Raw genomic sequence first — 12078 nt, 5'->3', positions numbered from 1 at the left:
TGTTGCCTTACAGCGCCAGAGACCCGTGTTCAATCCTGACTACGGATGTTGTCTGTATGGAGTTTGTACATTCGCCCCGTGACCTGCGTGGGTTTTCTCCAGGTGCTCCGGTTTCCTCCCACACTCCAAAGACATGCAGGTTTGTAGGTTATTGGCCTAGTGTGTGTAGGATAGTGTTAGTGTGCGCGGGGATCGCTGGTCAGCACAGACCCGGTGGGCCGAAGGGCCTGTCGCTGTGCTCTATCTCGAAACTAACCTAAAAAAAAATGCAATACGCAAATATGCCCGTGTGGTCTCACCTTCTATACTTTAAATATCTTATTGAACAATACGTACCAACGTTTCCAGCAGGAACAGTGTGTTTTGTTTTATTTTTTCAATGAATATACCATCTGACACATTGTTGGTGTTAAGTTAATAAATTTAACAGAAAGTTATTTAATGGTTTTTTGGTAATTTTAGTAAAATCTTAATTGTTATCTTCTAATTGTGTAGATCCAAGTTCAGTCACAATTCTTCCACCTCCCCCTTGCTTTAAGAATCTTCTTAAAGTTATTTGTTTGACCATGCTTTTGGTCCTGTGTCCTCACATCTCACATCTCAACGTGTGGCCCTTGTCTGGAATTGTCATAATGTAGTACCCATTGCTTTCTACTGTGAAATTTAAATTTGTTGTAGATAAGTCTTAATGGTTGTACCAGGTGAATTTGAATTCAAAAGTTCACAATTTGAATGAATGAATGAATGAATGAATAAGTTTATTGGCCAAGTATGTGCATATATTTGTGCTCCATCGTCCTCTGTTCCACCAACACGTGGAAACATACAAACTTAGCAGTCCATTTGGGCCTTCGAACCAGCACCACCATTCAATGTGATCACGGCTGATCATCCAAAATCAGTACCCCGTTCCTGCTTTCTCCCTATCTCCCTTGATTCCCTTAGCCCGAAGAGCTAACTCTCTCTTGAATACATAATGGAAAGAGGATCTTTAACATGTGAAGTTGCATGTTAATTATGTCCATTGCACAGAGGCACATATAGAACATAGAATACAGAACAGGAACATTACCCTTTGGCTCATAATGTCCGTGCTGAACTCAAAGCCAAGTTTTGTAGGAAAATAACTGCAGATGCTGGTACAAATCGAAGGTATCACAAAATGCTGGAGTAACTCAGCAGGTCAGGCAGCATCTCAGGAGAGAAGGAATGGGTGACGTTTCGGGTTGAGGCCCTTCTTCAGACTGAGTTTTACTAACTTGAGTTTTACAAAGCCAAGTTTTACTAATCTGCTCTGCCTGCATCCCCTCCACTCCCTACATATCCATGTGCCAATCCAAAATCCCCTTGAGTACCACTATCGCATCGTACCTGCCCATGTTTGGCCCATCTATACACTAAAACTCTTTGTTTGTTTGTTTGTTCCTGAACTACAACCAAAACGGTACACGATAGCGCAACAATTTTAGGCCCACCTTACTCACCATCGTCCCTTTGGTGCTAATGGAAGAAGTTTCATTGAAATTGGTGTTATATTCTTAAAGTTATTCACATTTTTAAGTTTAATTCTATCTCCTAGGGAGGGAGGGGGGAGGGAGGGAGGAGGAGGAGGGAGGGGGGAGGGGGGAGGAGGGAGCATAAGGGGGGTTGTGGAAGATGAAGTGGGAGGGAGGGGAAGAAGGGAAGGGGAGGGGAGGGGAGGGGAGGGGAGGGGAGGGGAGGGGAGGGGAGGGGAGGGGAGGGGAGAGGAGGGGAGAGGAGGGGAGGGGAGGGGAGGGGAGGGGAGGGGAGGGGAGGGGAGGGGAGGAGGGAGGGTGAGGAGAGGGGGGGAGGGGTGGGGGAAGGAGGGAGGGGGAGGAGAGGTGATGGGGAGGGGGGGAAGGGGGGAGGAGGGAGGTGAGGGTGCTGCACCAATGCGGAAGAGGTTTGGGTCCAACGGGTCCACTAGGTCTAGTATCCCTCTAAACCTTTCCTGTCCATGTACCTGTCCAAATGTCTTTGAAAATGTTGTTATTGTAGCTGTCTCCACTACCTCCTCTGGCATGCACTCACCACCCATGCACTCACCACCCTCTGTGGCCTGGAAGAAGAGTCTCGACCCGAAACGTCACCTATTCCTTTGCTCTAGAGATGGTGCCTGCCCCACTGAGTTACTCCAGCTTTAGTTTAGTTTAGAGATACAGCGCGGAAACGGGCCCTTCGACCCACCGGGTCCGCGCCGACCTGCGATCCCCGCATTTTAGCACATTCCTGCACACACTAGGGACAATTTTTACATTTACCAAGCCAATTTATGTCTGTCTTCAAAATAATATGGATGGTCTGTCGTTTGGAATGCGGCCTAATGTAAATTATACTTCCTAACGTGGTGCTTACAATAGACAAAAGACAATAGAAAATAGGTGCAGGAGAAGGCCATTCGGCCCTGCGAGCCAGCACCGCCATTCAATGTGATCATGGCTGATCATTCTCAATCAGTACCCCGTTCCTGCCTTCTCCCCATACCCCCTGACTCCGCTATCCTTAAGAGCTCTATCCAGCTCTCTCTTGAATGTATTCAGAGAATTGGCCTCCACTGCCCTCTGAGGCAGAGAATTCCACAGATTCACAACTCTCTGACTAAAAAAGTTTTTCCTCATCTCAGTTGTAAATGGCCTACCCCTTATTCTTAAACTGTGGCCCCTGGTTCTGGACTCCCCCAACATTGGGAACATGTTTCCTGCCTCTAACGTGTCCAACCCCTTAATAATTTTATACGTTTCGATAAGATCCCCTCTCATCCTTCTAAATGGATAGAGTTCTTACAGAAACTGACGAGGATTTTCTCTTTCAGTCTGTTCGCAGTACTCCAAAGGAGTTTACGCCATTTTTGGCTTCTACGACAAGCGATCCGTGAACACGCTAACGTCATTCTGCGGCGCCCTGCACACTTCCTTCATCACGCCAAGCTTCCCCACGGAAGGTGAAGTCCAGTTCGTCATTCAGCTGCGGCCACCACTGCAGGGAGCGCTCTTAAGCCTTCTAACACACTACAAGTGGGAGAGATTCGTCTATCTGTACGACACAGACCGAGGTGAGATACGAAGAAAGCATGAAAAGCACTTTCCGTTCAATAAGCTTCTCCTGCATGCCTCCTTAGTCTGTGAATTGTTGAGAGGTTTACGTATGTTTAAGGCTGTCAGTAAGTCTGGGCATCCAGCCTTTAATATCTACTGTGGACTGAAGTAATTCATGAAATATTCATAATTCCTGTTTGCAAAATCATGGATTCCATGTTTCATTTTGTCGACGAAGGATTTGAAAACCCGATTTTCATGAAAAGCAGAATGAGAGAGATAAAAAAGAATGCCAATGTAATAAGACTTCACCGCGTTACAGTGAAGTCTTAAAATTTGTTTTTCATTGACTTGGGATATGTCGTTGAGGATTATATGATTACAAAAAAAAAAACAGAGTGGTTACAACTGGATTGCGTGCTAAAGGAGAAAATTGAATAAGTTTGAAGTTCTTTGCGGTGTTATGGGATCAATCCCAACGAGAGGTGCAGTCACTAGCCTACAAGTTGCATCGACTTGGCCATTATACCAGGTCCTTACAGGTGCTCCTCGACTTACGATGGGGCTACCTTCCGATAAACTAGGCTTGTATACACTGGAATTTAGAAGGATGAGAGGAGATCTTATCGAAACGTATAAGATTATTAAGGGGTTGGACACGTTAGAGGGAAGAACCATGTTCCCAATGTTGGGGGAGTCCAGAACGAGGGGCCACAGTTTAAGAATAAGGGGTAGGCCATTTAGAACTGAGATGAGGTAAAACATTTTCAGTCAGAGAGTTGTGAATCTGTGGAATTCTCTGCCTCAGAGGGCAGTGGAGGCCAATTCTCTGAATGCATTCAAGAGAGAGCTAGATAGAGCTGTTAAGGATAGCGGAGTCAGGGTGTATGGGGAGAAGGCAGGAACGGGGTACTGATTGAGAATGATCAGCCATGATCACTTTGAATGGCGGTGCTGGCTCGAAGTGCCAAATGGCCTTCTCCTGCACCTATTGTCTATTGTCTATTGTAAATCGAAAATATCGTACGTCGATAAAGCGTATCGCTAGTCTGGGAAAATATCCAAATTCAAAATTCAAAATTCAAAATTCAAAATTCAAAATTCAAAATTCGAAGTTTCTACTGAATGTGTATCACTTTTGCACCATCGTAAAGTCAAAATATAGTAAGTCGGGGAGCATCTGTATTATACATAGTACATTGTATTGTATTGTACATAGTACATTGTATTGTACATAGAACATAGGACTTGTACATAGACTTATAATGGATACCATGGTTTCACAAGATACCCTTCTGGAGCTCATTTAGAAACTAGGAACTGCAGATGCTGGTTTATACCAAAGATAGACACAAGATGCTGGAGCAACTCAGCGGGTCAGGCAGCATCTCTGGAGGAAAAGGATGGGTGACGTTTTGGTCCCCTAACCCAAAACATCACCTATTCCTTTTCTCCAGGGATGCTGCCTGACCCGCTGAGTTACACCAGCACCTTGTGTCTCTCTTCTGGCGTTAACGTTGCACACTGATAATAGCGTTAAACGGTCAACAGAATATTGCGTTCCATGTATCCTAGAGGAAATGTTTTTAAATGGGATTTAATGAAATGTGGATGTAAAAGTCGAGGGACATCATTTATGACGTGCAAGGAAAATTGTTTTTTAAACCATTTTTTTTTAAAAAAGAGGCGTTATGTAGCAATAATTATGCATATAGAAATGCCTGTAAGTGTAGGAAGGATCTGCAGATGCTGGTTAACATCGAAGATAGACACAAAAAGCTGGAGTAACTTGGCGGGTCAGGCAGCATCTCCAGAGAAATGGGGTAGATGACATTTCGGGTCCGAAGAAGGGTTTAGACCTGAAACGTCACCAATTCAGTGGCACGGTGGCGCAGCGGTAGAGTTGCTGCCTTACATCGAATGCAGCGCCAGAGACTCAGGTTCGATCCTGACTACGGGCGCCGTCTGTACGGAGTTTGTACGTTCTCCCCGTGACCTGCGTGGGTTTTCTCCGAGATCTTCGGTTTCCTCCCACACTCCATAGACGTACAGGTATGTAGGTTAATTGACTGGGTAAATGTAAAAATTGTCCCTAGTGTGTGTAGGATAGTGTTAATGTGCGGGGATCGCTGGGCGGCGCGGACTCGGTGGGCCGAAAGGCCTGTTTCCGCGCGGTATCTCTAAATCTAAAAAAAATCAAAATCTATTCCTTTTCTGCAGAGATGCTGCCTAACCTGCTGAGTTACTCCAGCATTTTGTGCCTTTAAGTGTAGTACAGGATAAAAGTTCTACATTTTCCTTGAACTACATCCCATTTGATCTCTGGTTTTCACACCTTACCCTTCCATACCTCTGTCTCCCTCTCTCCTGACTCTCAATCTGAAGAAAGGTCTCGAGCCGAAACATCACCCATTCCTTCTGTCCAGAGATGCTGCCTGTCCCGCTGAGTTACTCCAGCATTTTGTGTCAATCTTCAGGGTAAAGGGTTAGTTGGATTAGCATTTGTAGCTTGGTGTGTACTGGGAAAGAAGAGAGGCAGTTAGTAGTGTGTTACTGTGATCTGGTCTTTGAACTTCTTATGCCAAATGTCCTGCAGTCCTGGGAATAAGTGGCATCTTGGTCCAGATGTACAACCCACTCAGAAATCTGTGCCTCCTGCCTTTCATTTTAATGGAGCTCGGAGCTCAAATGTATAAAAAAATGAAAACAAATGCTATTACCTGAGCTGCCTGTTTTTTTACCGGAATATTGGTGTGGAGCACCGAATTAACTTTAAAAGACTTTATTTATAGCGAATACAGACACAAAATGGTGGAGTGAAACAGCGGGACAGGCAGCATATCTGGAAAGAAGGAATGGGTGACGTTTCGGATCAAGACCCATCTTCAGACTGAAAGTCAGGGGAGAGGGAGGCACAGAGATAAGGAAGGGTGAGGTGTGAGAACGGCAGATCAAAGGGGATGAGGTTAAAAGAAAAATGTAGAATAGATCATTGTTAGCGGGGTAAGGTGACAACGAAGCAAACAGAGATAATTTTGAATCAGGGGGACAGTCAGACTAGTCGGAGAACTAGGAAGGGGGAGGGATGGGGAGAGAGGGAAAGCAAGGGTTACTTGAAGTTAGAGAAGTCAATATTCATACCGCTGGGCTGTAAGCTGCCCAAGCAAAATATGAGGTGCTGTTCCTCCAATTTGCGTGTGGCCTCACTCCGACAATGGAGGAGGCCCAGGACAGAAAGGTCAGTGTGGTAGGCAGAGTTAAAGTGCTTAGCATCTTAGGTACAGTGAAAAGCATTTGTTGCATGCTATCCAGTCAGCAGAAAGCCAACACGTGATTATCTGTGGAATCTGTGGAATTCTCTGCCTCAGAAGGAATTCTCTGCCTCAGAATTCCACACACTGTGGAATTCTCTGCCCCAGAAGGCAGTGGAGGCCAATTCTCTGAATGCATTCAAGAGAGAGCTAGATAGAGCTCTTAAGGATAGCGGAATCAGGGGGTGTGGGGAGAAGGCAGGAACGGGGTACTGATTGAGAATTTTCAGCCATGATCACATTGAATGGCGGTGCTGGCTCAAAGGGCCGAATGGCCTCCTCCTGCACCTATTGTCTATTGTCTATTGATTACAATCAAGCCATTTACAGTGTATAAATACATGATAATAGAATAAGTTTTTGTGTAAGGTAAAGCCAGCAAAGTCCGATCAAAGATTGTCCAAGGCTCACCAAAGAGGTAGATAGTACACTTATTTGCTCCTAGGTAGAAACAGATAAATACATGCATTAATTCAGTATATTTTTAAGTGTTAGAATACTTTTAAACATTTACTCAATTCCTGGCATCCAGGATAGTTCCATGCAGTCTGAAGAAGGGTCTCGACCTGAAACGTCGCCCATTCCTTCTCTCCAGAGATGTTGCCTGGCCTGCTGAGTTACTCCAGCATTTTGTATCTATCTAAGTTTAATGCAAGCTCACTGATCAAATAAAAATAATGTGATAATGTTGATATTATAGAGTCATACAGCGTGGAAACAGAGCCCTTGACCCAACTTGAAGACTCACATTTGGTCCCTCCAAACCTGTCCTATCCATGTACCTGTCTAACTGTTTCTGAAACATTGGGATAGTCTCAGCCTCAAGTACCACCTTTGGCAGCTCATCCCATACACCCACCACCCTTTGTGTGGAAAAAATACCCCTCAAGTCAAGTCAAGTCAAGTTTATTTGTCACATACACATACACGATGTGCAGTGAAATGAAAGTGGCAATGCCTGCGGATTGTGCACAAAAAAGAATTACAGTTACAGCATATAAATAAAGTTAATAAGTTACTATAGTGCAGACAAAAATATAGTCTCTGGAGTTATAAAAGTTGACAATCCTGATGGCCTGTGGGAAGAAACTCCGTCTCATCCTCTCCGTTTTCACAGCGTGATAGCAGAGGCGTTTGCCTGACCGTAGCATCTGGAACAGTCCGTTACTGGGGTGGCAGGGGTCCCTCACGATCTTATGAGGGGTCCCTCAAGTAGAACCAAGGAACTGCAGACTACGGCTAATTCACAAAAGGACACAAAGTGCTGAGGTAACTCAGCAGATCAGGCAGCATCTCTGGATAGTTGACACCGGGTCGGGACTAGGCCTAGACAGAGTGGATGTGGAAAGGATGTTTCCACAAGTGGGAGAGTCTAGGACCAGAGGCCACAGCCTCAGAATAAAAGGACGTTCCTTTAGGAAGGAGATGAGGAGGAATATCTTTAGTCAGAGGGTGGTGAATGTTTGGAATTCATTGCCGAGGAAAGCTGTGGAGGCCAAGTCAATGGATATTTTTAAGGCTGAGATATGTAATTCTTGATTAGTGCGGGTGTCAGTGGTTATGGGGAGAAGGCAGGAGAATGGGGTTGAGAGGGAAAGATAGATCAGCCCTGATTGAATGGCAGAGTAGGCTTGATGGGCCGGATAGCCTAATTCTGCTCCGATCACTTATGAATTTTGGATGCTTCAAAAATAAGTACATGCAATATCTCTCTGCAGCCGAAGGCTATCTTCCTCCACACTATCAAGAGTACAGGCTCAAAGAAGTCCTTCTGCAGTTGTATAGGGCCTTGGTGAGACCACATCTGGAGTATTGTGTGCAGTTTTGGTCTCCTAATCTGTGGAAGGACGTCCTTGCTATTGAGGCAGTGCAGCGTAGGTTCACGCGGTTAATCCCTGGGAAGAAAGGACTGTCATATGAGGAAAGATTGAAAAGACTTGACTTGTATTCACTGGAGTTTAGAAGGATGAGAGGGGATCTTAAGAGACATATAAAATTATAAAAGGACTGGACAAGCTAGATGCAGGAAAAATGTTCCCAATGTTGGGGGAGTCCAGAACCAGGGGCCATAGTCTAAGAATAAAGGGTAGGCCAATTAAAACTGAGGTGAGCAGAAACTTTTTCACCCAGATAGTTGTGAACTTGTGGAATTCTCTGCCACAGAAGGCAGTGGAGGCCAATTCACTGGATGGATTTAAAAGAGAGTTAGAGAGAGCTCTAGGGGCTAGTGGAACCAAGGGATATGGGGAGAAGGCAGGCATGGGTTACTGATTGTGGATGATCAGCCATCCAAAGAGGGGAGGCCCCAGCTTCTCTCCCTCTGGGACACCTCCAGTCACAGATTAAAGGATTAAGACTTAGTTTCAAATGCTTATATAAACAACTTGTACACAAGACTCACAGGGACATGAACTGTGAACATGAAAGAAATGTTTTAGAAAATTGCACGAGGTAATTTATGGATATATCAGGAATATATTTTGTAAATAACAAACCTGGTAACAATTTGTGCATGCTTGTTAAAATACAAGATTATGTTCAACAGTGTGATTTATCTGCATTAAGAAGATCTGTCGTAAGAAGAAAATTATATATTTATATTGGTTACACCATTTAACCAAGGTTTGCATACAATTTTTACCAGACACATGGTGGAAAAGTGTAAATGTAATATTTACCTGAAGTATTAGCGTTGGCTGCAGTAGACTGGTTCATCCCGAACAGCTATACAGATAACTGAGCCAAAGCATTATGACCACTGACAGGCGGGGTGAAGAACATTGATTATCTTGTTACAATGGCACCTGTCAAGGGGTGGGATATATTAGGCAGCCTGTGAACAGTCAGTTCTTCATATCATATCATCATATCATATATATACAGCCGGAAACAGGCCTTTTCGGCCCTCCAAGTCCGTGCCGCCCAGCGATCCCCGTACATTAACACTATCCTACACCCACTAGGGACAATTTTTACATTTACCCAGCCAATTAACCTACATACCTGTACGTCTTTGGAGTGTGGGAGGAAACCGAAGATCTCGGAGAAAACCCACGCAGGTCACGGGGAGAACGTACAAACTTCTTGACGTTGATGGATGCAGGAGAAAAGGGCAGGAGTAAAGACCTGAGCGACTTTGACAAGGGCCAAATTGTTAAGGCCAGACGACTGGGTCAGAGCATCTCTGAAATGGCAAGGGTTGTGGGGTGCTCCCGGTCAGCAATGGTGAGTACCTGCCGACAGTGGTCCGAGGAGGGACAAACCACAAACCAGCGACAGACAGGGTGTTCGGTGCCCAAGGCTCATCGATGCGCGAGGACAACGAAGGCTATCCCGTCTGGTCCGAACCGACAGAAGGTCGACTGTGGCACCAGTCACAGAAAACTTTAATGGTGGACATGGGAGGAATGTGTCACAATACACAGTGCATCGCACCCTGCTGCGTATGGGGCTGCACACGGAGGACCAACAGCAAATTAGGCAGGAGGTCATAATGTTTTGGCTCATCAGGTCATAATATTTTGGCTGATTGGTGTATGATTTACGGGATGTTCCCAGGGACACATTCAGAGATGGACAGCAAATGTCGTAGAGTGCCCACACCAGCCGGCATGTCCCATCTATACCAGTCCCACCTGCCTGCATTTTGTCCATGTCCCTCCAAACCTGCTTTAATTGTCTAAATGTTTCTGAATCGCTGCCCAACTACCTCCTCCGGCAGCTCGTTCCATACACCCACCACACTTTGTGCAAAACCGTTACCCCTCAGGTTCCCATTAAATCTTTCCCATCTCACCGTAAACCTACGTCCTCTGCTTCTCGATTTCCCCAACTCTGGGCAAGAGGCCCTGTACGTTTCCCCAATCTATTCCTCTCATGAAAGTGCTGTTGGAAGATCATCAGGTCAGTGGAAGACGCTCTTTGGTCTGCCCGAAACTCGTTCAGCTCCCAGCGGAGCGAGATGTTGGTCAGGGAATGTTGCCGACTGGCCCGCTGCAGACTGCAGGAGTACGTGCTGAGGGACGCACCGAAGCTCGGTGCAGCCAACGCCAAGGCTCTGTGGGGGGGGAGGACCACAGTCCAGGGTCCTTCTGCTGCTGGGCATTGAGGGGCAGCGTCCGGTGGGGACACCCCTCAAACTAGGGTAGGGATATCACCCTTAAGACACACATGAGTGGCAATGTTGAACACTGCATCCGCTGGCATCTCATTCCATATGCACAGCGACTTTCAAGTAAAATAGTTGCCCCTCTGGTTCTTATTAAAACTTGTCCCTATCAGCATAAACCAATGTCCTCTGCCTATGATTCCTCTGCTCTGGGTAAAAGAGTGTGCATTCACCCCATCTATTCCGCTCATGATCTTACACTTCAACTCCCCCTCCCACTCCCAGTCTGACCTTTCTGTCATGGGCCTCCTCCAGTGCCATAGTGAGGCCCACCGGAAATTGGAGGAACAGCACCTCATATTTCGCCTGGGCAGCTTGCAGCCCAGCGGTATGAACATCGACTTCTCCAACTTTAGATAGTTCCTCTGTCCCTCTCTTCCCCTCCTCCTTCCCAGATCTCCCTCTATCTTCCAGTCTCCGCCCCCCTGACATCAGTCTGAAGAAGGGTCTCGACCCGAAACGTCACCCATTCTTTCTCTCCTGAGATGCTGCCTGACCTGCTGAGTCATTTTGTGAATAAATACCTTAGATTTGTACCAGCATTTGCAGTTATTTTCTGACATTATTCTTACACTTCTATAAGATCACTCCTCATCCTCCTGTGCTCCAAGGGACAAAGACCTAACCTGTCTGACCTCTTCCTAGAGCACATGCCCTCGAGTCCTGGCAACATCCTTGTAAATCTCCTCCGCACTCATTCCAGCTGTCTATTTCAAGATTATTTTGGGAATTTAAGTGATTTTAAAAAACTGCTTTTGCTGAAAATCTGAAACAAAAGCAGAAAATGATAAATAACGAGCAAGTCAGGCAGCATCTGTGGAAACGGAAGCAGTTTCATCAGTTCTGCCTCACCCAATCTTTTGAGCATATTAAGCCTTTCCTGTTTGTATTGCCAATATTGCAGTTTAGTTTAACTATAGGATAGGTTTGAGGGACATGCTCCAAATGCGGGCCGGAGGGACTAGGATAGATTTTTTTTCAGACTTTTCGAAATACAGCGTGGAAATGGGTCCTTTAGCCAACGAGTTCATGCTGACCAGTGATCACCCTGTACATTAGCTCTATCCTACATGTTGGGGACAAGATACCATTTTACGAAAGCCAATTAACGTACAAACCTGTACATCTTTGGAGTGTGGGAGGAAACCGGAGCGCCCGGAGAAAACCCACGCGGTCATTGGGAAAATAAACCAAACTCCGAACAAACAGCACCCGAGGTCAGGATCGATCCTGTGTCTCTGGCGCTGTAAGGCAGCAACCCTACTGCTGCCCCACCGTGCCTTCAGAATGTGGCATATTGTGCTTCCCTAGATGTGGCATCTTGATTGGTATGGGCGTTGGGCCAAAGGGCTTCCTTTGATGCTGTACTCTGACTCCTCTGCGCTGGGTAAAAGACTATGCCCCAATGCCTCGAGATCTGAAATTAAGAGACCAACTTAATTCTCTCTCCCTCTCTCCCTCTCTATCTCTCTCCCTCCCTCCCTCTCTCTCTCTCCCCCTCTCTCTCTCTCTCTCTCTCTCTCTCTCTCTCTCTCTCTCTCTC

The 12078-nt window shown here is 45.9% G+C and overlaps 1 protein-coding gene across 1 annotated transcript in view; it reads left to right on the top strand.

Annotated features, from left to right (window-relative positions):
• Positions 1–12078, top strand: part of LOC144600681 (glutamate receptor 3-like) — a 297333-nt gene that overhangs the window by 64510 nt on the left and 220745 nt on the right. The window contains 1 exon segment of the mRNA XM_078412564.1: positions 2834–3073. Within this exon segment, the coding sequence (XP_078268690.1) occupies positions 2834–3073 (240 nt within the window).

This window comes from Rhinoraja longicauda, chromosome 15, assembly GCF_053455715.1.
Source record: "Rhinoraja longicauda isolate Sanriku21f chromosome 15, sRhiLon1.1, whole genome shotgun sequence".
Lineage (NCBI taxonomy): Eukaryota > Metazoa > Chordata > Chondrichthyes > Rajiformes > Arhynchobatidae > Rhinoraja > Rhinoraja longicauda.
This window is presented reverse-complemented; position numbering and strand designations above follow the sequence as displayed.